Here is a 27,093-nt window from a genome sequence, read left to right as displayed (position 1 = left end):
CTTTGATCTGGTCTCAGGACCATGACCTAAGCCACCTCCCTCACCAGGGGCACTAAATACCTATTCCCCCTCCCCCGTCCATGCTCAGAGACTCAGCATTTAACAGTGGAGAGAAAAGTAAGGATTCTGAGCATGGTTTGATACTCCCAAGATTTTCAGAAATGCAGTTCACATCCAGTCTTAACGAACATTCCTGAGACAAACTTACATCTATAAAAGTAAGGCATTTTCCCACAGGGTGTTTAGGGGAACTTAAATACATAAAACAGGGAGTGGTCAGTCAGTACGATTAAGATCATAATGACAATTCTGAGAAGAAAGTCTCAGAAGTCATTAGATTTTTCTCTTTAATCAGAAACAAAGCACCAAATGGATTTAAGATGTCCCAATTAAAACTGTTAAGAATACCAAATATGAGATCACCCAAAGATTAATGTCTCATCTCAGTTTATGCTTTCTTCCCAGAAAGATGTTCGAATTCCAAGATCCTATATGTGGAAATCTTTTTGAACCCATGAGTGACAATATGTAAGAGAAGATTCCAAGTTCTCTCTTTATCCTGCTTAACCCATCTGGTGGATCTGACATTACTGGCCATTCACACCTGGTTGAAAACCCCTCCTCCCACAGCTTCTGTGACTATTGCATGCTCTAAGGTTTCCTCCTGTTCCTGGTGGGCTGCTCCTTCCTGCTTTCCAACATGAATTCCCTCCTGAAGAAAGGAATTTTTTGTTCTTTCTGTACATTTATCTCCCTTTGGCTTATTCATTCTTACGGACTGAACTATCAGTAAGTAAATGGTGTCCAAATCTACATGCACAGCCTTCACTTCCAGTCAGTGATCTAGCTCCACAGTTCCAGTTTCTTCCTTTCTGTTGTGTTGCCACTAGTTGGTTCCCAAGTTGAAAAATCTATAATCACTACTTATTATTTTATATAGAATACTAAAAACAAACAAACAAAAGCCTGGCTATAGTACACTTTTGAAAGCTGGGAGCCTCCATGTGATTATGCTTCCCAGTTGTCTGCCTGCTTGTATTGAATGAATCAAGAAAACCAAGTTAAGGCATGAAATGCATCTCAAGGCTTTGTAATTTATTCTATTGGAAGTACATTTTATACAAACAAAGTTATATAGACTGGGCCATATCTAATACGGACTCAGAAGTGAGGAGAGAGGAGATTTGGGTAGTCTAGGCAATGAGGCTGTGTTAATCCAAAACTGTTACTGTATTCTTCAAAAACCAATACAGAACAACAAAGAGAACAAATAAAACTACACAAACCGCAGGTCTTCCACACATCCAAACTTCAAATTAACTGTAAGAAGAAAAATCAAAACAGAATCCTTATGAGCTTGCCTCCCTGTTCCAGCTGCAAGCCTGTGTGAATGGCAAGGGCAGTTTGGGGAACACTGAATGGTACAGAGAGGGCAGGAGCTAGGATTAGGTCTACCGCTGACATAAAACCATCATGAGAAAGAGAAAGTGCATCCTATGAGTGAAAATACTGGAAAAAGGCATAATAAAGATTAGACTACAGATTTTAAAGTACACTGGATACAGGGAGGTGATCTTGGAAAGCTGATAGTTTAGGGGGGAAAGGAAATTAAAAGGCAGGAAAGGGGCCAACCTCAAACCATCAACCCTGTCCACAGATATAAAGAGACAAAAACATTCTTTATTTATTTTTAAAAACACACATACACATATAAATGGTTACAAGAATTCCAACAATTAATCTGACAAAAACTTCCCTCAAAAAAAAAAAAAAAAAAAAAAAAGCGAGGTAGAAAACCGTAACATATCCTAAACTGAATCAAATATCTTCAAGCAAGCACTTGGGGACATGGAAGAAAAAGAACCAACAAAACTCTTGATTAGGAACTCAAAAACAAAGAAAAGAAGTGGACAAAAACAGAAAGACCTGAAACAGACCTGACTGAACTCAAGAAAGAAATACAAGAAAAAAGGCACAATCATTTCACAAATAAACACAGAATTACATTGGGGCCCAAGAAGAACAGATTCACACAAAAGCATAACAAGGGCATTGAAGACAACAGGAAAACAACCAAGAAAATGAAAATGAGATAAAGAAAGAAAGAAAGAAAAATTATCAGAGAGAAAGTATCTGATACAGAACACAGGTAAAGGAGAGTCTTTTTATACATAATGGGAGTTCCACAGAAAATTAAACAATTAAGTAGAACTATTATTTAAAATTATAATCCAAAAAACTTTCTGGGAATAAAAGAGGACCCCAATCTATACACTTAAAGAGCTCACTGAGCCTGCAGCAAGAAAAACTAAAATGCAACAAGGGTTCTTTTTCCGCCCAGGGGTCTTGAGGAGGAGGGAAGGGGTTGATGGGGGGGCGGGGCGGGGAGTGTGCCAAACAACTTACAACTACAAGAAAATTAGACTGGCATCAGAATTCTCAAAAACGACATAGAAAACAAGGTAAAAACATAGTAGCATTTTCAAAAACCTCAAAGAAATAAATGTAAATCAAGGGGTTTATATTCAGCTAAACTATCCTCCAAGTAGGAAAACTACAGAAAAATAGTTTTAAACATACGAGAGTTCATGAGAATTCTATGCCCATCAGTCCCTCTTGAGAAATCTACAGCATTTCCTCAAGATAAACTGCATCAGATAATGGGGGAAACTCAGGCAAAAAAAAATTGATAATGAGTATTTGATATATTTAATTATACATTTAAGACTAAAACAAAGGTAGAAACCAAGTAAAAATATATTATATGCTATGTGCTATATGTTACATGTTGCATGTTCTAACAAAGCATAAATGAAACAAAATTTGATGGAAAAGGGAAAAATAAAAAGGGAAAGTAGAACAAGTTCACTGGTTATTATATAAGAAATAGGAGGGATTTCACAAAAATATAATGAAAAACTTACAAGGCAATAAATGGTTTTTTTTAAGAAAACTTTTGAAGACATTTAAAAAGTTGTAACACCAAAGGCAACCACTAAAACAAACACATAAAATCTTACCTAAATGTCAAAAAAATCTTAAGTCAAAGAAAAAAACCAAAACAACAGAAAAACACATCACACACAGAAACATAGCAAATAAAATACAAATAATAATCATAACATATGACACATTCGATGCTAAACATTTTTATCAAGAAATATGAAAGAGTTAAACTTACATATTCTAATAAAAAGACTATTTGTTCACTAAGCAAGATCCTAATATATGCTCTATACAAAGACATACCTAGAACAAAATGGTTCAACAAAATTGTTTAAAAATAAAGGTATGGGGGTTCAACATACACAAATCAATAAATGTAACCCATCACATAAATAGAACCAATGACAAAAACCCCATGATTATCTCAATAAATGCACAACCAGCTTTTAATAAAATTCAACACCCTTCATGCTAAAAACTCTCAATAAACTACATATTGAAGGAACGCATCTCAAAATAATAAGAGCTATTCATGACAAACCCACAGCCAATATCATACTGAATGGGCAAGAGCTGGAAGCATTCCCTTTGAAAATCCGCACAAGACAAGGATGCCCTCTCTCACCTCTCCTATTCAACACAGTGTTGGAAGTTCTGGCCAGGGCAATCAGGCAAGAGAAAGGAATAAATGCTATTCATACAGGAAGAGAGGAAGTCAAATCATCTGTGTTTGCACATGACATGTTTGTATATTTAGAAAAACCCCATTGTCTCAGTCCCAAGTCTCCTTAAGCTGATAAGCAACTTCAGCAAAGTCTCAGAATACAAAATCAATGTGCAAAAATCACAAGCATTCCTATACACCAGTAACAGACAAACAGAGAGCCAAATGACACATGAATTCCCATTCACAAATGCTACAAAGGGAATAAAATACCTAGGCCAGGAATACAACTTACAAGGGATGTGAAGGACCTCTTCAAGGAGAACCACAAACCACTGCTCAAGGAAGTCAGAGAGGACACAAACAAATGGAAAAACATTCCATGCTCATGGATAGGAAGAATCAATATTGTGAAAACAGCCATACTGCCCGAAGTAATTTACAGATTCAATGCTATCCTCATCAAACTACCACTGACTTTCTTCACAGAATTAGAAAAAAAATACTACTTTAAATTTCATATGGAACAAAAAAAGAGCCCATATAGCCAAGACAATCCTACAAAGCTGAAGGCATCATGCTACCTGACTTCATACTATACTACAAGGCTACAGTAACCAAAACAGCATGGTACTGGGGCCAAAACAGATATATTGACCAAGGGAACAGAACAGGGGCCTCAGAAATAACGCCACACACCTACAACCATCTGATCTTTGACAAACCCAATGAAAACAAGCAATGGGGGAAGGTTTCCCTATTTAATAAATGGTGTTGGGTAAACCAGCTAGCCATATGCAGAAAACTGAAACTGGACCACTTCCTTATACCTTATACAAAAATTAACTCAAGATGGATTAAAGACTTAAATGTAAAACCCAAAACCATAAAAACCCTAGAAGAAAACCTAGGCAATACCATTCAGGACATAGGCCTGGGCAAAGACTTCATGACTAAAACACCAAAACCAACGGCAACAAAAGCCAAAATTGACAAACGGGATCTAATTAAACTAAAGAGCTTCTGTACAGCAAAACAAACTATCATCAGAGTGAACAGGCAACCTACAGAATGTGAGAAAATTTTTGCAATCTATCCATCTCACAAAGGGCTAATATCCAGAATCGACAAGGAACTCAAACAAATTTACAAGAAAAAACAACCCCATCAAAAAGTGGGTGAAGGATATGAACAGACACTTCTCAAAAGAAGATATTAATGTGGTCAACAAACATATGAAAAAAAGCTCATCATCACTGGTCATTAGAGAAATGCAAATCAAAACCACAATGAGATACCACCTCACAACAGTTAGAATGGCGATCACTAAAAAGTCAGGAAATAACAGATGCTAGAGAGAATGTGGAGAAATACGAAGGCTTTTACACTGTTTGTGGGAGTATAAATTAGTTCAACCATTGTGGGAGACAGTGTGGTGATTCCTCAAGGATCTAGAACCAGAAATACCATTTGATCTAGAACCAGCAAACCCATTACTGGGTATATACCCAACGGATTATAAATCATTCTACAATAAAGACACATACAATAAAGACACGTATGTTTATTGCAGCACTGTTCACAATAGCAAAGACTTGGAACCAACCCAAATGCCCATCAATGATACACTGGATAAAGAAAATGTGGCACATATACACCATGGAATACTATACAGCCATAAAAAATTATCGATAGAGTTCATGTCCTTTGCAGGGGCACGGATGAAGCTGTAGACCATCATTCTCAGCAAACTAACACAGGAACAGAAAACCAAACACTGCATGTTCTCCCTCATAAGTGGGAGTTGAACAATGAGATTACATGGACACAGGGAGAGGAATATCACACATTGGGGCCTTTCAGGGGGTGGGGGACTAGAGGAGGGATAACATTAGGAGAAATACCTAATGTAGATGACTGGTTGATGGGTGCAGCAAACCACCATAGCATGTATATACCTATGTAACAAATCTGCACATTCTGCACATATATCCCAGAACTTAAAGTATAATTTTAAAAAAAATTTAAAGAATTGAAAATATGATAAAACAAAAACAAAATAAAGGTATGGGGGAAAGTATATCTGGAAAGTAAACACAATATGAAAGCGAGGGCAATGATTCTGATATGAGACAAGGCATAACTGAAACAAAAAGCATTAACTGTGACAAAGAAGGATATTCTTTAATGCTAAAAGTCTCAATTCGCCATATACATTATAGTATCTACACACCAGAAATACAGCATCTGTTTCTATAAAGTCAAAACTACAAAAGATGCAGGGAGATGTAGAAGCCTGCTAATGATAGGAGATTTTAACACACCACTCTCAGTAACATACCATTCTCAGACTAAGTGGACCAATAATAAGAAAGGATACAGAAAGCCTAAACAACATAATCAATTTGCAAGCTTATGATTACATACTGAACTTAACAGCCTGAAAATGGAGAATATACATTATTCTCAACTGCAAATGAAACATTAACAAAAACTGATCGTTTATTAGGTTCCACTTCCCCCAAATGTCAATATGTTCCATAAAACTGAATGACTAAAATAGTATTCTCTGATTTTAATGCAATAAAACTAGAAATTATTAACAAATTTTTTTAAGTTAAAAGGCATTTTCATATGGAAACTAAGTAATTTACTATTATACAACTCTTGGAAGAAAAGGCAAGTAAAACAGAACTTACAAAAATTTTTAAATGATAATGAAAACATTATATATCAGAATCTATGGGCTATAGTTTGAATAACAACCAGAAAAAAATTTATAGCCTTAAACACTTTATTAACAAAATGAAAGAATACAAATAAATTCCCACCTCAAGAAGCTGAAAAAAAGAACAACAAAAAGAAAGTACCAAAAAGGAAATAATAAAAATAAAAGCAGTGATTAATTTTAAAAAGCAGTTCTTTTTTTTTTTTTTGAGATAGAGTTTTGCTCTTGTTGCCCAGGCTAGAGTGCAATGGCACAATCTTGGCTCACTGCAACCTCTGCTACCTGGATTCAAGCAATTCTCCTGCCTCAGCCTCCCCAGTAGCAGGGATTATAGGCATGCACCACCATGCCCAATTAATTTTGTATTTTTAGTAGAGATGGGGTTTCACCATGTTGGTCAGGCTGGTCTTGAACTCCTGACCTGAGGTGGTCCACCCACCTCAGCCTCCCAAAGTGCTGGGATTACAGGCATGAGCCACTGCACCTGGCTGAAAAAAGTAGTTCTAATTAATAAATTAAAATTCTGCCTGCTGAAGAAAAATAACAAAATAAACATACCACTAGATAGTCAAAGAACTCATAAAGATACAAAATCAGAAATAACAATAGTAAAACAACCAACATAAGAGAAGAAATCCTACAACATTCCTTCACAGACTTTTTTTTTTTTTTGAGGCAAAGTCTGCACCCAGGCTGGAGTGCAGTGGCACGATTTCAGCTCACTGCAATCTCTGCCTCATGGGTTCAAGCAATTCTGCCTCAGCCTCCCAAGTAGCTGGGATTACAGGCACCTGCCATCACGCCTGGCTAATTTTTCTATTTTTAGTACAAACTGGGTTTCACTATGTTGGCCAGATGGGTCGTGAACACTTAACCTCAGGTGATCTGCCCACCTCGGCCTCCCAAAGTGCTGGGGATACAGGCACGAGCCACTGTGTCCACCCACTTTAGAGACACATCTACAAATAAATTTGAAAACCTACAAGCAAGGGACAATTTCCAAACTTGATCCCATTAGAGACACAAAGTTTAAACAGACTCATTTCCATAAAAGAAATGAAGTTATCAAGAAAGTACTCCACAGAAAACACCATGCTTCACTAGTTTCACAGAGCAATCCTACCAAGGATTCAAAGACCAAACAGCCTCAATGCCGTACAAGTTGTTCCAGAGCTTTGGAAACAAAGGAAAATTTCTTAATTCTTTTTTATGAAGCAAGTAAAATACAGACACATAAACAAAAGGAAAAAAGAAAGAAAACGGCAACTAATATCACCTTTGATTACTGATGCAGAAGCTTTAAATAAAATATTAGCAAACACAATTCAACATCATGGTGAGAAAATGATACACAAAGAGCATGAGAGACTTACTCTAGGAATGCAAGGTTGGTTCAATCCATTAATATAGTACATCATAGCCACATCTCTAAGAAGAAAAATCATGATTATCTCCATAAATGCTGGACAAAAAAAGCCTTCAACAAAACTTAAGATCCATTTCTGATTAAAAAAAAAAAAAACTCAAGAAAATAGGAATTCACGCATACTTTCTTAGTATGACAAACGAATAAACATATATAATTTGCATTACAGTCAGAATCTTATTTTTAATAGAGAAACACTAAAGGCATTTGCACTTGTATCATGAATCAGACATTCTCTATAAACTATTTAGCACTGTATTAGTGGTATTTGTGGAGGCAATTTTAAGAAAAATCAATTAGAGGCATCAGAATTGGAAATGAAGGTGTAGAACCACCTTTACTTGCAGGTGATATGATCATACACCTGGAAAACCCTAATGAATCAATGATCTTTAGATGGCAGAGAAACAGGTACTCTCAAACATTGCTGCTGAGTATCAAAATTGGCATATTCCTTATGGATGGGAATTCAGTAACATCTAACAAAACTACACGTGTTTACTTTTTAACTCAGCAATCCCACTTCTAGGAATACCGGACATTAATTCTCCAGTAACACAAAGCTATCATTCACTGTGGCACTGTTTATTTACAAAACATTGAAAACAAGCTAAATCTCCATAGATACGAGAGCAGCCAAATAAACTACAGTACATCCACACAATGGTGTATTATGCAGAATGAGAATGATCTCTTTGATATAGAAAGATTTCCAGGATATATTTTAAGTGAAAAATGCAAAATTTAAAGGAGTATGTATCGAAAGTACCCCACTCTTTGTGTAAGAAAGGGGGAAATGAGAAAATATATATCTGTCTATGTATATGAGTGAGACTAGTTACCTATAGAGTATGGAACAGAATAAAATAGAAAGGCTGAGGAAATAGAAGGGGGGAAATGACACCTTTCTGAATATATCTTTATGTACATCTTGACTTTTGAAACCATGTCAATGTTTTGCCTAGACAAAATCAACAAGGACGGGAGGAAAACCCTAAAATTGAATACAAACAGAAACAAAGGAATCAAACCATGTTTCAAGTGAATAACATAACCACACTCTAACAGAGAAGAGGAGAATTAACCTAAGTAACTTCTGAATATAGTATTTGAACTAAAGACAAAAAAACTCTAAGCAAGTGCTGAGCTCTAATCAGTAAGATTCTTTTTTTCAAAGGTATGGCTTTGCAATTCTGAAACTACTTTCTAAGCATTACAGGGTTTAACACGTAAGAAAATATATTGTGAATAAAATGGAAGTCAAGAGTTACAAATTTGGAAAGAGAAAATAAATCCTGTGTGGTGTGGCACTGTAACTAGAAGTATAAATAGAGACACACACCCACACACACTCTTATCTAGATACCCATGCACATATATACACATATATGTTCATATATCTACATTCACAAAAAATCATACATTCATGTTCATTGTTTTTTTCATCTAAGCAATCTTAGCCTTAAGACTCATATAATTAGATCTGAAGAAATGAAATTTCCAAATTTCTAAATCTAAATTTCGAAGATATTGGCTATGCGATCCATAGTGTAGGAAAGTGTTACCATAGAAACATCTATTAGAAAAGAGGGCTTTTAAACAGAAGAGCCAGGCTAATACTTGAAGAGAAAAAATTTACTCATATATGTGACTGGATCATGAAAACAGGAAAAATATAATATTAATCCTAATAAATATTTAAATGTACCCATCTCAGATTATTTTCATGTTAGTAAGAGTAATCACATTATCTTTTATGAAAGTTGCAGAGATGCAAATGTTATCTGGTATTTCAAAAGGAAATGTATTAAAAACCACTGTACCTTACAGTAAAATCATACGAGCAAGAGGCCAGCACAGAAGCATGAAACGGCGAAAACTAAAAAAAAAAAAAGAAAAGAAAAAAACCCTTTTTGAAGTCAGCTGTGATAATAATACTGCTTTCTAAGATCACTCCATAAACATTATAATAAATTTAAGTTGAGTCAGAGCTGTCACTTAAAATTATGCTTTTCCAAAGCATATATGCTTTAATTTGAGGCCAAAATCTTCTGGCCTTTTAAGTATCCATCTTCGGGAAAAATATTTTTATATTCTCCAAAGAAAATTATCCCTCAAGCTTTTTAGAACTTACTTAGAACAAAATATTCCCAAAATGTTGCTATTCTGGAAAAATTAAATACAATTTCATACTGGCTATCCAAAAATGATTCTTATAGGCCAGGTGCGGTGGCTCCCACCTGTAATCCCAGCACTTTGGGAGGCTGAGGAGGGCAGATAACCTCAGGTCAGGAGTTCAAGACCAGCCTGGCCAACATGGTTTAATAGAAACCCTGTCTCTACTAAAAATACAAAAACTAGTCAGGCATGGTGGCATATGCCTGTAATCTCAGTTATTTGGGAAGCTGAAGCAGGTGAATTGCTTGAACCCAGGCGGTGGAGGTTGCAGTGAGCTGAGATCATGCCACTGCACTCCAGCCTGGGCGACAGAGAGACTCTGGCTCAAAAAAACCAAAACCAAACAAACAAACAAAAATGATCCTTACAAATATAAGGGATTTAATTATATAATAGTACAAATATATAATTATATCATTTACCAATTTTACAAATATATAATTACTATAATCACAAGTTATCAAAATAAACATTTAAATGTTAAATAAAAACACCTTTAAGATATTTTTATGTTATTTGTATATTACAGCTAATGGAAAATGATATCAAGGATAAAAAGCAAGTTTAAAGACAAGTAACGTCTTCTAGATGAGTAAAAATGTACTTAATAAGTTGACCTTTGCAATTACCTTTCTTCAGTGTTTGTCTTACCAGCACTTTAAATAGTTAAATACACATATGTAACTACATTTGACCAGCACTTAGTTTGCAAAGTACTTTCACTACATTACCTTATTTCATTCTCAGAATCACTCTGAAATATACATAGAGCATATTTTTCAACTGCTAAAACTTGTCCACATAAAACAAATTTTTATTAAAAAATAAAACAGCACTGTGTCTCCTATGTTGCATTGCAGCCAGCGAAACTTAAAATATTAACTTAACTAAAAATTTAGAATTTTTGGCCAGGCATGGTGACACAGCCTGTAATCCCAGCACTTTGGAAGGCTAAGGCAGGTGGATCACTTGAGGTCAGGAGTTCGAAACCAGCCTGGACAACACTGTGAAACCCTGTCTCTACTAAAAATACAAAAAAATTAGTGGGGCATGGTGGCGCACACCTGTAGTCCCAACTACTCAGGAGGCTGAGGCAGGAGAATTGCTTGAACCCAGGAGGCAGAGGTTGCAGTGAGCCGAGATCGTGCCACTACACTCCACTACAGGGCAAGACTGCATCTCAAAAAAAAGAAAAACAAATTTAGAATTTTTAAAATAGTAGGAATACTGTAATTATCTTATTAAAATAATCAATAAGGTACTTTTTTACCCTTAACGTAAAAAAAAAAAAAGGATGAAATTGGGAGATGTCACTTAATAAGATGTTTTCCAGTCATTTAGCAGAACCTGCCTAAATGAAAGCCAGGAAACTAACCTAAGTCATCTTATAACCCAGAGAAATTTACTGGGACCATCATTAAAAATTTACCTCATCCTCTGCTGTTCAGAGTAGAAAACTTTCTATATCCCAAACATCTGTGAACAGTCATGTATGTTATCATGTTAGGAAAAAGAATTAACCATCTCTTTACACCTGTTTCAACAAAGAGACTCTCACTGATTAGAAACTTATAAAGAACATAATACTAAAAGTGAATTACTATAGTTAAAAAAATAATATTAAAGGAAATAACAGATTGGGGGTGAAAGAATGAGAAAAAGATTTTTATTTAACGTTAAGTATTGAATGTCTACATTGCCCAAATTCATTCAATAATTATTCAAATATTCTTAACTAATTTTAGCTTTCAATATTAATTAACTAGGTAACAAAAACACATATAAAAAAGAATTAGTAACTCCAATCCCTAAACCCAGAACACTTCTTAATATATGCTTCATTGATTATATTTATGTAATTTTATTCTACATATAAAAGAAAAGATGAAAACTTACTTTCACCCTCCTAATAGCATAGGTATGACCAAGAAGTTCAAACACTGGTTGTCGTACATTCCTTAAGTCCCAGCCTCTCAAACTACAGTCAACCGCACCTGTCACCAGCAAATTCTAAAAACAATTCAGAGAAACATAAACTGTGACATCTTTGCAATTAAACAGTATGCAGGCTTTCCTACTAGAAACAACATCTACTTTCTGATAATTATTTAATATGAACCCAAGAGCCATTTTTGAGAAGTTGTATAACAAGTACAGACAGGAATCAACATAGACATTAATAGCAAAAAATTAGTATGACTTGTGAGAAAAAGAACTCAATATGCTTTATGTACACGATGGAACACTACACACAGCTGGAAAAGGCATAGTTCCAAATAGCATTGTGGATTTTCTAATCCACCTTTACAAGTGGCAGTAAGTACACAGGGGATTAAAATTTTTATCTGACAAATGAGCCCAGCTTTCTCTTCAAATGGTTTTCCCTGGAATCCCAGCACCTTGGGAGGCACAGGTGAGAGGATTACTTGAGGCCAGGAACTTGAGACCAGCATGGGCAATAAAGCAACACCCTGTCTACCCAAAAAATTTTAAAACATTAGCCAGGCATGGTAACACACACCTGTAATTTTAGCTACTTGAGAGGTTGAGTGAGGCAGGAGGACTGTGTGAGCCCAAAAGTTAGAGGCTACAGTGTGCTGTGATCACCCCACTGTACATCAGCATGGATGACAGAGCAAGACCCTGCCTCTAAAAAAAAAATAAAAATTTAAAAAAGGTTTTCAAGACTGGGTGCGGTGGTTCACTCCTATAATCCCAGCACTTTGGGAGGCCGAGGCCGGTGGATCACTTGATCCTAGGAGTCTGAGACCAGCCTGGGCAACAGTGAGACCTCGTCTCTAAAAAACAAACAAACAAAAAGGGTTTCAACATACTCTGAGGTTTTTCCAGGCATTAAAAGGCAAGAGGTCTGTTCATTTAGGTACATCTGAAAAAGCAAAGGCTATGAATTAAATTTTTCCATGTTCTCTAAATCTAAATTAATCATTGTTTCCAACTCTCTTGGACCACAATTCTTAATACAATATCTAATCATATCCAAGAATGTAATCAAATAGTGGTGAGTCTCTTATCTATTCTGGCTTTACAAATTCTGCTATCTAGAGCCCCAAGTGAACCCAGAGGTCCTAGGTGAATAGGTCAAGTGCTGGGTCCACACTCAGTCCACCCCACATAACCCAGAACAGCAAAGGATTTAAGTTGGTGCAAAAGTAGTTGCGGTTTTTGCATTGAAAGTAATAGCAAAAACTGCAATTACTTTCGCACCAAGCAAACATTGTCTGACTATGTTGGGTTTTAGTGTAAGCTAATTTGAAGAAAAGTTTCAGTTATTAGAAAATAAATTTTGTAAACCACTCTCAAATGTCTATCAGCATCTTTGTTTAGAATTCCCAAACATCTAATATACAGGCCATAATTAATTTTCCAATATGAAAAATTCATTTATGACTTTGAAACTATAGTCATCAGCATTGAAATGTTTCAATTAATATCATTGCATATGTACTTATATTAATAACTTATTTTACTTATTTTTATTTAAAGAACTCTGTCAGTACAATGTTCTTTTAGCTTTAATTAATTTAAAACTGGGAAAAAACAAAGCATATATTTTATGTATTTGTCACGGTCAACAGACTACTTCAGGGACATAAATACAGTCATGCATCACTTAATGATGGGGATATGCTCTGAGAAATGTGGCATCAGGTAATTTCATCTTCGCGTGAACATCACGGAATGTACTTATACAAACCTAGGTGGTACAGCCTACTATACACCCAGGCTAGATGAAACAGCCCATTGCTCCTAGGCTACAAGCCTGTCCAGCATGTTACTGTACTGAACATTGTAGGCTACTGTAATACAATGGTAAGGATTTCTGTATCTAAACACAGAAAAGGTATAGTAAAAATACAGTATGGAAGATAAAAAAATGGTAGTAGGGTACTTACCATATATGGAGCTTACAAAACTGGAAATTACTCTGGGTGAGTCAGTGAGTGAATGGGAAGGCCTAGAACATTACACTAAATTTATTTTTTTAATTTCCTTTCTTCAATAATAAATTAACCTTAGCTTACTGTAATTTTTTGCTTCATAAATTTTCTATTTTAAAAAAAAATTCTTTTTGTTGTTGTTGTTTTGAGATAGAGTCTTGCTCTGTCATCAGGCTGGAGTGCAGTGGCATGATCTTGGCTCACTGCAACCTCTGCCTCCCAGTTCAAGCGATTCCCCTGCCTCAGCCTCCCGAGTAGCTGGGACTACAGGCGCCCGCCACCACGCCTGGCTTTTTTTACTTTTTGATTCTTCATAATAACAAAACTTAAAACACAAACACATTGTAGAGTTATACAAAAATATTTTCTTTCTTTATATCCTTATTTTATAAGCTTTTTTCTATTTAAATTTTTTTATTTTAAACAAAACTGAGACACACATGCATTAGTTTAGGGCTACACTGAGTCAGGATTATAAATATTACTGTCTTCTACTTCTACATCTAGTCCTGCTGGAAGGTCTTCGGGGGCAATAGGAATTTTTCAGCTCCATTATGTCTTAAGGGCCCTGTCATATATGCAATCTGTCATTGGCTGAAATGTTGCTATGCAGTGCATGACTGTAGTATATTAACACATATTTAATCCATTTCTATCTCTGATTCATATGTTCACGTGGTTAACTGAAGCTTTAAAAAAGTTGCACATGGACACTTATCTTACAGAGGCATGAAAATTGGTTAGGCTTAAAAAGGAAGATGAAACAGAAAAATTTAAAAACTGATGGACTGTCAAATTAAAAATCAAATTACAAATAGTTCAACAGCCTGACTAGCAAAGTGAAAAAGAAATAAAAGCAAAAATTGCAGGGTTAAGAGCAATAAAGAAAAACATTACATAAATTGGTAAGGCAGCTTCCCAAAACAAACAAGTAAGGCTGCACTGTTGAACTTTGAAAATTTCTGTTTCTTATTTTGCCGTTTTATGAGCACTTATATCCAATTAATGCTAATGCAGGTCAGTCACAATCATTAATTAGAAAGGAAAGGGACAGAATTTAACTTAATGGTCCAGGAACACCACCAAAGTCCACATAAACAAAGATAAATAAAATTTAGAACATTTTAACATTAGGAAGGACAGCAGCTTAGGATAGAGCCATACACTGTACCTCACTGTATTTACACCAGTCACAACTCAAGATTTCTGCCTGATGTGCGGGAATCACGATTCTGACTCCTGCTGCCTTCACATCCCATATTCTCAGAGTCTGATCACCTGGTAAAAAGGAAGACTTGATCATTTCCCATCACACCACTTGAATGCGCAGTGACATAACGTGTTCATAATAATAAGTCAAGCAAAAATACACTGCTTTCAGTGTTAGGATATTGCCACCTTTAGACTTATTTTTTTAAACCATAATAATGCATAGGAACTATTCAAATGAAGGAATACAAAAGTGACGTTGCACTGTGATAATGCTTTTAGGAGGAAAATTTGAATCTCACAGAGATAAACACAATATTGACTAATCACACACCTGCTGCTTTTTTCTTTGAGGCAGGAAAGGCCCTGAAAATTCTTGTATTAGGAAATAAAGTGATCACTCTGTACCCGCATATTGTACTAGAAACCAACAATAGAGTAACAATTTTACTGCTAAAGGCGAGCAAAGTCTACCAAGCCAAAATGGAGAATTTTTTACCTTTCATTGTCAAGTACGCTATATGTTAATGGGCCAGCTATAGGTGTACTTTTCTCCTCAAAAAAAAAAAAAAAAAAAAAGCTAAAAAATTTTATTTATTTATTTATTTTGAGATGTGGTCTCGCTGTCACCAGGCTGGAGTACAGTGGCATGATCTTGGCTCACTGTAACCTCTGCCTCCTGGGTTCAAGGGATTCTCCTGCCTCAGCCTCCCGAGTAGCCAGGACTACAGGTGCGCACCACCACGCCCAGCTAATTTTTGTATTTTTAGTAGAAACAGGGTTTCACCATGTTGGCCAGGATGATCTCGATCGCCTGACCTCGTGATTGGCCTACCTCAGCCTCCCAAAGTGCTAGGATTACAGGCGTGGGCCATAGCGCGTGGCCTGTTTACTTTAATATTTTTTTGAGACAGAGTCTGGCTCTCTTGCCCAGGCTGGAGTGCAGTGGCACGATCTTGGCTCACTGCAACCTCCACCTCCTGGGTTCAAGCAATTCTCACGCCTCAGCCCCCCAAGTAGCTGGGATTACAGATGTGTGCCACCACACCCAGCTAATTTTTGTATTTTTAGTAGAGATGGAGTTTCACTCAGGTGCGGTGGCTCACACCTGTAATCCCTACACTTCGGGAGGCCAAGGTGGGTGGATCACCTGAGGTCAGGAGTCTGAGACCAACCTGGCCAACATGATGAAACCCTGTCTCTACTAAAAATACAAAAAATTAGCTGGGCATGGTGGCAGATGCCTGTAATCCCAGCTACTCGGGAAGCTAAGGCAGAAGAATCACTTGAACCTACGAGACAGAGGTTGCAGTGAACCGAGATTGTGCCACTGCACTCCAACCCAGACAACAAGAGTGAAATTCTGTCTCAAAAAAAAAAAAAAAAAAAAAAAAAGAGTGAGAGAGACAGGGTTTCACCATGTTGGCCAGGCTGGTCTTGAATTTCTGACCTCAGGAATCCTCCTGCCTCAGCCTCCCAAAATGCTGAGATTACAGGTGTGAGCCACCATGCCTGGCCAACAAGCTAAAAACATGTAAAGATTACACTTTGCATTATTACGAAAATAGTTTGCATTACCTAACTGCACAGTCACCTGATTAAATGTTTTACATGTTGCTTGCCTCCAATTTTTCTAAACTATAGGAAACAAAAGATGACAAGATCAATAAAATCCAGAATATATACAGCTACCTCAAAAGTAAAATACAAACAACTGACAATGGGAGAAAACCCAGTTCCATGTAATGAAAAGCACGCAGTTTCTGGCATTTTACCAGGTGGGGTCATGAATGCCATTTTGTGGTTCTAGGTCCCTGCATAGGATATGTAATATCTCTGAGACTGATTCATTTCTAAAGGAGACATCAGAATGCCCAACATGCAGCACTGTCTAAGAATTTCACCAAGTTTCTGTAAAGCACCTGGCATGGTCTCTAACACATAGCAGACACTGCCAAATATGGTATATAAAAGTGCTAAATTTTTAAAGTATCTTTTACTTATCTACATGTATTTTCCTATATTCCCAATTCTAAATCATATATTGTTAAGCTAAATTTAGCTATCCTAGGCAATTTTTTCCTGGCTTCTTTGGAAGTTGCTTAAGAAAGATAAGAAATGTGTTGGCAGTAATGAAATGCAGGGGTTAAGAACGGGGCGTTTGGAGTTCCCGAGCTTGGTTCTAATCCAGCTCAATCATTTGGTGGTCACTGATGCTTAATCAAGTTACTTCGCTGATCTTCAGTTTGCTACCTACAATAAAATAACTGCCTTGTAAGGCTGAAATGAGACAAGGTAGTAGCGTGAGTACGGTGCCAGATGTGTAGTAAGCTCTCAATATGTGTTTCTTTTAAATGAGAAAAAATACCCATGATTACAAGTTATTTCTGTCCCCCCAGTAATAACAACATGAATAATAGTTAATACTTATTGAGTGCTTCCAATGTGCCACCACATACTGTTCTAAGCATTTTATACATATTTTTTCTAAAACCATCACAACTACATAAAGTAGGAATTTGGAGATATAAAAAGTAATTGTATAGTACTATACAAATGGGGAACATAGTACTATACAAATGCAGCATATAGAGATGAAATAACTTACCCAGGATAGTAAGCAGCAGAACCAGGACCTGGACCCAGAACTCAGGGAGTCTGGGTCCCCAGCATGTGCACTTTACAGCTTTACAACTACGCTACACTGCTGCCTCCTTGTGTTGCTGGAGGACAAATGCCATACAATCAATGTTGGCTAATTCTGGAGGAATTATTTTAATTCTTTTATTTCCAGGCTGGAGTGCAGCAGTGCAATCTCGGCTCACTGCAACCTCCACCTCCCAGACTCAAGCAATCCTCCCACCTCAGCCTCCCGAGTAGCTGGGACTACAAGCGCACACTCCCATGCCCCACTAATTTTTCTATTTTTGGTTTTGCCATGTTGGCCAGGCTGGTCTCCACCTCCTGAGCTCAAGCAATTCACCTGCCTCAGCCTCACAAATTGCTGGGATTACAGGTGTGAGCCACTGCATCCAGCCCTATGTTACTTTTTCTTTAAATTGGAGAAAAATCTGTTATATTTTCAATACCACTTCCCATCTCCCTGCCCAGAGACCACAACAGTCATGAATGTGGTCCACAGCCCTTTAGTCTGCGTTTTGGTAATACTTCTATTACATTTTTATGGATCCACAAATACGTACTACTACTGCTTTGTATGCAGGATTTTTTTCCTTTTTTGATTTAAAAATATTGTCTTATTACATTAAAAAAAGGTTGAAAACCACTTTGATAGACGAGAGTAACAAACATTTTTGGACCTAGCTAAGGATGGTACCTCTGTCCACAGCACCTCATTCCTTGTTCAGACTACAGATGACAGGCCAAATGGGTGTACTTGGGATTTTTCTGAACTACAACTGAAAAATAATGTCAGTCCCTCTTCTATGGCAGAATTGACAAGTTACAAAATTCAGGACCCACTAGTGACAACATATCTCATTGTGAAAAACAAATGATGAGTTTGAAAGTAACAAAAGGAAATTGTTCAGAATTGGTACAGGTTAGAGCTTCAAATAATTTCAAGGGCCCTCATTATAATCACTGTCTGTGGTCTAGCCACCAGTCAGTAGAATTTGCTTCCAGAATGCCAAATAGCTTTGATGCAATGATCTCTCATGATTTTCTCCAGCCTTCAGTGTGTAATGCCGGGTGACGTGGATGTCTAGTGTTTGGCCTGCCCAGAAATACCCTTTTTCTAGGAATATCATACGTCCTTTTCTCACCAAGTGATTCTATAAAGACTTACACCTCAACACAACTGACTGACCAAAGGTAGGTCCAGGCAAGACCAACTACAGTACCTCAGTCCCTGCTCTGACTACAGCTGAAAGGTCAAAGGTAGGTACTTGGGATTTTTCTGAACTATAACTGAAAAAATAATGTCTGTCCTTCTCTTATGGTAGCATTTACAACTTAAAAAATTCAGGAGGCCGGACATGATGGCTTACACCTGTAATCTCAGCACTTTGCGGGATCACTTGAGCCCAGGAGTTCGAGATCAGCCCGAGCAACACAGTGAGATTCCATTTCTACAAAAAATTTAAAATTTAAATTTAAAATTTAAAAATTTAAAAATTAGCCAGGCATGGTGGTGCACACCTGTAGTCCCAGCTACTCTGGAGGTTGAGGTAGGAGAACTGCTTGGGTCCGGGAGGTCGAGGCTGCAGTGAGCCATGATCGCACCACTGCACTCCACCCTGGGTGACAGAACAAGACCCTGTCTCAAAAACGTAAAAATATGGCCAGGCACAGGAGCTCATGCCTGTCATCCCAGCACTTAGGGAGGCTAAGGCAGGATCACTTGAGACCAGGCGTTTGAGACTAGCCTGGCCAACATGGCAAAACCCTGTCTCTACTAAAAATACAAAAATAAATAAATAAATAAATAAATAAATAAATTAGCCAGGCATGGTGGCACACGCCTGTAATCCCAGCTACTCAGGACACCGGGGCACAATAATTACTTGAACCCCAGAGGTGGAGGTTGCAGTGAGCTGAGATCACACCACTGAACTCCAGCCTGGGCAATGGAGTGAGACTCTGTCTCAAAAAATAAAAATTATATATACTATAATTTTTTAACTCTTTTAAATTATACTATATTTTTATATATATATAATTTTTATTTTTAATTTTTATTTTATTTTAAAATATATATGTAAAAATACAGAAAAAAATATATATGTAGCTTTGACGAAATAATCTCTCATGACCTTCTTCAGCCTTCAGTGTATATGTGTGTGTGTGTATATAAATATAGTGAATTTACATATATATATATAAAAATTCAGGAGCCACTCACTGGTGGCCATGTGTCTCATTGTGTAGAGAAAGCCAGTCCACAGAGTCAAGTCAACAAGTAGAGAAAAGTCCAGATGAGAGACAGAATGTGTCCTGGGCCTTTCAAGCAGCCCTTCCTTTTCTGGAGTACGTTTTTTAACAAATTTCACAAAGATCTAACATAGTTCCAGTTCTATCACTTGTAGGCAAAGGAAATCACTCATTACAATAAGGGAGCAAAGGGTATTCTCCTGAAGCTTCAGTCTCCTGAAGCTAGCTCCAAAGAAAACCATTAGATTAAGCACAAGGCTTCCATTAAAACATATGAAATGCCTAAACAATATATACTAACTTTCAGGAATTTATATCTAACACTAGGTTAAAACTATAAATTCTACTATAGCTACAGCATTGTCTCAAGATCAATGAGCTTGGGTTCACCTTAATAAGAGTATGTGAATTGACTTAAAGTACCAAAACAGGCCAGGCATGGTGGCTCACACCTGTAATCCTAGCACTTTGGAAGGTCAAGGCAGGCAGGTCGCTTGAGTTTAAGAGTTCCAGAGCAGCCTGGGCAACCGTGAAATCCTGTCTCTACAGAAAATACAAAAATTAGTCGGGCTTGGTAGCATGCACCTGTAGTCCCAGCTACTCAGAAGGCTGAGGTGGGAGGACTGCTTGAGCCTAGGAGGCAGAGGCTGCAACGAGCCGAGATTGTGCCGCTGACTCCAGCCTGGGTGATACAGCCAGACTCTGTCTCAAAAAATAAAATTAAAAAAATTTAAAAGTGACAAAACATTACAATGAATGTGGACTAGGAGATTAAGAACTGTTATTGTAGGAATAACATGGATGAGTCTTACAAGACATCATGTTGCATGAAAGAAACCAGTAACAAAGGTATGAAAATGGGCAACATTAATCCATGTTATGGAAGGCCACACACTGGTCACCTGGGGTGGGGGGTGGTGAGAAGTGACTACAAGGATGGGAGGAGGCTCTCTGGGAACGTTCTGTTTCTTTACCTGGGTGCCAGTTACAACGATGTGTTCATTGTGAGAATTCACCAAATTGTATACTAAGATTATACACTGTCCAATATGTGTATTATACTCCAATAAAAGATTAAAAAACATAGTAACAAAGGTTGGGAGGTTTTGTTCCACACCACCACTCTCACGCAATATAAAAAAAAAAAAAAAAGACAAAAACAAAAACAAAAAAAAAGCCATGGCTTGGGCTGTCCCCTCTTGCAGTTAATTTAATGGGCACAAAAATGTGAAGACTGCTGGGCAGGAGCTGAGAATTCCACTTCCTTGACGGCAACTCCTGATGTAACCATTTGGCACTTTGTCCTCACCATTTTGTTTTCCAGGTAGGAAAGAGACCTAATGACCAAATGGTACAATGACTCATTCAGCTCTTTCAGCTGCCAGGACATCTGTATTTATGTTGTTTTTTAAATTGAATTTTCCAGACAATTGGCCTTTCATTGACAGGCAGACATTTATCAGGGCCCTGTGATGGTGCCATAGACTCACCTGAATTGCCAGCTTCTCATCAACTGCAGACCTGCCACTGACAGAACCAGTGAATTTTTTTTTTCTGAGACAGAGTCTCACTCTGCTGCCCAGGCTGGAGTGCAGTGGCTCACTGCAACCTCCTCCTCCAGGGTTCAAGCAATTCTCCTGCCTCAGCCTCCCAGTAGCTGGGATTACAGGCACCTGCCACCAGCCCGGCTAATTTTGTTGAGCTTTTAGTAGAGATGGGGTCTCACCATGTCAGGCTGATCTCAAACTCCTGACCTTAAGTGATCCGCCCACTGTGGCCTCCCAAAGTGCTGGGATTACAGACGTGAGCCACTGTGCCTGGCCAGAACCAGTGAATTTAAATATACAATACGGACGAGGAAGTGCTGGCTGTTACTATGTCTAATTTCAAATTGCAGCAGGTAAGAGGAAGTTGCATAAGGAGAATGAGTGTAAACATAGAGTCTAAAACTGGGAGGTGAACTGAGTAGCAATAAGGTACTTTGGGGCCAATATAATATAACTTAATGAAAATGTCCTGTGCCTCTCGGCTGTAATATGACTTTTTCTTACAGTAGAATGAGGTTTGCTTTAACTACTGATCCCACACATTCAGGCATGGTTATGACTTACGCAACTAGATGGAGTCTGTGACAGCAACAATTTAGTTTTCATGATTCCAAAGATAATTTACTTCATATCAATCCTCTTCATAAAAAGAGCCCAAATATTCTTCCCTTCTATCTCATATAATTTAGAAATATGAATTCTGTACTAACACAACTATCATGAAATAGGCAAAATGCAATGTCTTTAGGGAACTCTGCTATGGAAGGCAAATCTAGATCTATTAGTAGTTCTCTAAAAACTTCCCCCATTTTGGCCTGTCTTAGCTTAGCTAATGATAACAAATTTGATTCCAGATTTGCAAAACTATACAACCTTGAAGGTGATTAAATTCTTGGAGTAAACTAAATGCTATGTTCTCATATATAATCTTAAAATATAAGTTGTAATCAGTTGAAAGATACACTTAACTATATGTGTGCAACAGGATTAGACATAAAAATATATCTTGACTGCCTATCACATAAGCTTCCACCATGAAAAACAAGTATTTTACAACTATGTGTTCCATACTACAAACTTTGCAATTGGGATTACTTTATGCAAAGATTATGTTATGTTTTATAACAAGCACTTGTCTGTAAGCAAGAAGACAAAGCAAGAGAATTAATAAAGATAAATTCACTAGCAAAACTGAGAAAACAACCAAGCAGTTCTCAAACTAAAGAAACCACTTCTCTGAATTCAGCACTGAAACCATTATGTAGGCTTTTTAAAAAAGAGTTGAGTATATTCCACAATGGGAAAACAGACATGCAATTCCCATTACCTCAAATAGAACTAAGCTGTCAATTTGGCATCTCAAACAGAGATATTCCATAGACTAGTACAGTGCTTCCCAAATTGGACTGCTCACTAGATTCAGCTGGGATTTAAAAATATACCTCCCAGAGGTATTCTGTCTTTTTATTCGGCAAGACTTAAGATGAAGTCCAGAATTCTGCTGCTGTTTTTTAATGCTCTCCCAACGGTTCTGATGATTAGCCAGATTCTAGAATCACTGGACTAGTATGTTACTATACAACCATGCATTCCAGAGTCTACCTAGAGCAAGTCACTCTAGAGCTGTACGAGTTTTAGCTCTCAGATAAGCACTAACTGTCGATTGTTACAGCACACATACACTGCAAGGGCCATTCTGATGGTCCTCAAAAATGCTCTGTTCTCTCCACATTCCAGCTTTTGCCTCCCACTTCCCATTTCCTCTTACTTGTTCATAAAGTAGTAGCTTAGACTGTTTCTTTTTTTTTTCTTTTTTTTTTTTATTATTATTATACTTTAAGTTCTAGGGTACATGTGCATAACGTGCAGGTTTGTTACATATGTATACTTGTACTGTTTCTTGAGGGAAGTAATCTGACCAGTCAACTCTGACAAGCTCAGGAATCCATTTATACATTTCCACAGAATTCCGGGCATACGTGTTAATAATAACTGTAATCTCAGCACTTTGGGAGGCTGAGGCAGGAGGATTGCTTGAGTCCAGGAGTTCTAGACCAGCCTGGGCAACACGGTGAAACCCTGTCTCTACCAAAAATACAAAAATTAGTTAGGTGGTGGCGCACGCCTGTGGTCTCAGCTAGTAGGCTGAGGTTGGAGGATTGTTTGAGCCCGGGAGGCAGTTTCAGTGAGCTGAGATGGCACCACTGCACTCCAGCCTGGGCAACAGAGCCAAATCCTGTCTCAAAAAAAAAAAAAAAAAAAAAAAAAAAAAAAAAAGAGGTAATGCTCACAGAGCTTTTACTCTGCCAGTCACTGTTCTAACTAAGCCCTTTATACACATTAGCCACTTACTCCTCCTCAACACTCCATGATATGGATACCATTATCACCCTAATTTTAGAAATGAGGAATAAGGAGACAGGTTAAACGGCATGACCAAAGAAATTCTCCTAACAGCAGGAAAGTAGAACTTGATCTGAAGCAGTCCAGCTCCAGAATTCTTATTCCTGACCACTGTGCTATATTACCTCTCCTTAAAGAACTTCACAGTCTTCATCATTAGCTGTTTCTAGATTTTGTCTTAGCATTCCTCTTTCCTACTGGACGATATGCTCTAGGAGGGCAGGAACTCCATCTGTTGTCTTCCTCACTGAGTCTCCAGTAAATGATGGACATTTGATAAATATCTGACTGACTCATGAGCAACGTCCTTCTCAATAATCGAAATGAACTCAGATATGTTTTAAAAATTTGAATAAGATGGTTACTACCATATCTTATATAATAACAATCAAAAATATTTTCATGTTTGGCTATGTAAGGCATTTGGCTATGTAAAAGAATACACAAGTGTTACAGGAAATGTATGAAAACAAGCGAAGAAAAGAAGACCTAAGCACTGCATTTGCTTACAAACGCATGGTACATAGCTCAGTAAGTAAATGTTCTTGTCTCTGAAATGGCTAAGGCACAATGAGAGTTTCAGAACTTGCCTTGATTTTTTACTATACCTCAACTCCTTCCAATATTTTTGCCGAGTGGAAGAAGAACTTTGAATCTTTTAAAAAGTACTAAGTAGACTAATATTTGTAAATCATCACAAAGGATTATTTCAGGAAAATGGCAAATGTTTGATAAATCAACCTTCCAATGAGTTCCCCAAGTCATAAAAATGGGCAGAAAACAGCTTTACTGTATCCATTTCACAAGGAAAGTTTTTAAAGCACATATTTTAGAGCTTACAGGTCCAGGACTTGATTTTCATCAAATCCCCTCTGATTTATCCGAAGCCTTAGATGTGCAGCCAATTTAGTGAATACTGGCCCCTTAGACTCCATCCACCTCCTTTCACCTAATCTAGATTCACTCTTTTCATCCTCAGTCCATGTTGTTTGGGTAACTCTCTCATTTTCCATTCCCAACTGCAGGGACTAACTAGGCCTAAGCCAATCAACACATTATATCCCCCTCACCCACACACACTGATTAGTTCAGGTACACCCACAAGGACTCATCAGAGCCCATGACAGAAAAATGAAACTGCCTGGATGTCTGAGAAGGAATCTTTCAGTTTTTCCTACTGGACAGAAACCAGAAAGGATGTACTAGGGGTTGGAGCTACTGCCATCTTGCCATCATGTGGTGCCTGATACCCTGATTCTGAAACCAACACAACAGAAGACAGAGCCCTACCATCCAACCATGACTATAAAGCCAGATTTAATTCTGAACATTTCACTTATGTGAGCAAATAAGTTATCTTCTTCCTTAAAGTACTTTGGGTGAGAATTTTTTTTTTCTACTTTCAACCAAAGAAGTCCTGGCTGATACGACCAAGATTTATATTAATTTCTAACATAACACATGAAGGTAATGTAATTAAACAGGTGTCTTCTCTTCTACAGAAGCAATCATTCTGCTGATAAAAGATCGCTTTTCTACTACCCACTTACACTATTCAGATAGTTTGAAAAGTTAAGTGTTGTGATTACACTAACGCTCTACAAACAATTAATCTTCTGTTATTCAGTCTCATACACCGCAGATTCTACAGCACTATCCAGAGTCAATGCTATGTATTCCATGCTACACAAAAACCAATGTAAAAGGAAGAGGTGTGTGTGACTCAGCGCAAATGACTAATGGCTAATACACATAATTCTGACTGATGTCTAAAAAATGCAGCTGCATTAGTTTGTGATTTTGTCACTATCAGATTTATATTTGGTCATACGCATAAAGAGAACAATGATTAAAAACAAATCAATACCCTCTTTTTACTCTGCCAACTGGATGTATGTAATTACTGGTCATTCCAGTGGGGCAAAGGAAATATCCTTTTTAAAACTCAGGCAAACTTGATGTTTGTCATAGTCATGTATCCTGTCAGAGAAAACAAACTGAAAACAAATAAACGAACAAAAAACAACAAAAAAATGCCCAAATCAAGGCAATTTTAGAACCTTAAATAGCCCGGGCACAGTGGCTCGCGCCTGTCATCCTAGCACCTTGGGAGGCCGAGGCGGGCGGATCACCTGAGCTCAGGAGTTCGAGACCAGGCCTGGCCAACAAGGCAAACCCCCATCTCTACTAAAAATAGAAAAATTAGCCAGGAATCGTGGCGCACATCTGTAATCCCAGCTACTCGGGAGGCTAAGGCAAGAGAATCGCTTGAAGGCGGGAGGCAGAAGTTGCAGTGAGCTGATATTGCACCACTGCACTCCAGCCTGGGCGACAGAGCCTCTGTCTCAAACAAAAAAAAAAAAAGAAAAAGAAAAAGAACCTTCAATAATAAAAAATATCAACAAGATTACATAAAATAAAAAGGTAAGGAATTTTTTAAGACCTACCAATTGTTCAAGGAATTGTATTTATGAATACTTTTCCAACTATACAAAATTATATTCTCATTATTAATTTTAGTTTACTGTGTATGTTGCCAATTAGAGCTCCCCGCAGACAGGTCTTCACTGTTTCACTAGAAGAGAAGCATGTTTCAGTTCTTTTTTTTTTCTTTGAGACAGTCTTGCTCTGTTGCCCAGGCTGGAGTGTGGTGGCTCTATCTAGGCTCAATGCAATCTCCACTTCCCATGTTCAAGTGATTCTCCTGCCTCAGCCTCCCAAGTAGCTGAGATTACAGGTGTGCGCCACCATGCCCGGCTAATTTTTGTATTTTTGTAGAGACAGGTATCACCATGTTCGTTGGCCAGGCTGGTCTCGAACTCCTGTTGTCAAGTGATCCATCCGCCTCAGCCTTCCAAAGTGCTGGGATTACAGATGTGAGCCACCATGCCTGGCCTCAGTTCATTTTTGAGGTGGATCTATTCTATACCACTAATTCAATCTAGAGTTTGAAATGACTCCTTTGAAACTGTAGGATATAATGCTAAAAGGCATCCCTCACCTAAGAAAATAATGCTAATGTCAATCTAATTCACATCCTTACAAGAACTTTAATTCGACTTGGACTAATACTCTCTGCGGTAGAACCTTTCACCAGTGGTAAAATTACAAACCAGTAATGTGGTCAACTTACAGATCCA

The 27,093-nt window shown here is 37.5% G+C and overlaps 1 protein-coding gene and 1 non-coding gene across 3 annotated transcripts in view; one reads left to right on the top strand and one right to left on the bottom strand.

The window, feature by feature from the left end:
- The window catches only part of PEX7 (peroxisomal biogenesis factor 7), a 93,067-nt gene that overhangs the window by 35,887 nt on the left and 30,087 nt on the right, over positions 1–27,093 (bottom strand). The window contains exons 6-8 of one of the 2 annotated variants that reach the window (XM_005551940.5): positions 15,073–15,179; positions 11,839–11,952; positions 9,588–9,643 (exon numbers count right to left, since the gene is read on the bottom strand). The exons of the other annotated variant lie outside the window; for it this stretch is intronic. Of the exons in view, the coding sequence (XP_005551997.3) occupies positions 9,588–9,643; positions 11,839–11,952; positions 15,073–15,179 (277 nt within the window). The remainder of the gene's footprint in view (positions 1–9,587; positions 9,644–11,838; positions 11,953–15,072; positions 15,180–27,093) is intronic. 2 annotated transcript variants of the gene reach the window in all.
- On the top strand, positions 25,818–25,951 carry LOC123573237 (small nucleolar RNA SNORA27). Its single transcript, XR_006697966.1, has one exon. It is a non-coding gene; the product is annotated as a small nucleolar RNA SNORA27 (small nucleolar RNA).

This window comes from Macaca fascicularis, chromosome 4 (genome assembly GCF_037993035.2).
Source record: "Macaca fascicularis isolate 582-1 chromosome 4, T2T-MFA8v1.1".
NCBI lineage: Eukaryota > Metazoa > Chordata > Mammalia > Primates > Cercopithecidae > Macaca > Macaca fascicularis.
The sequence above is the reverse complement of the archived record's forward strand: the minus strand, read 5'-3'. Positions and strand labels throughout refer to the sequence as shown.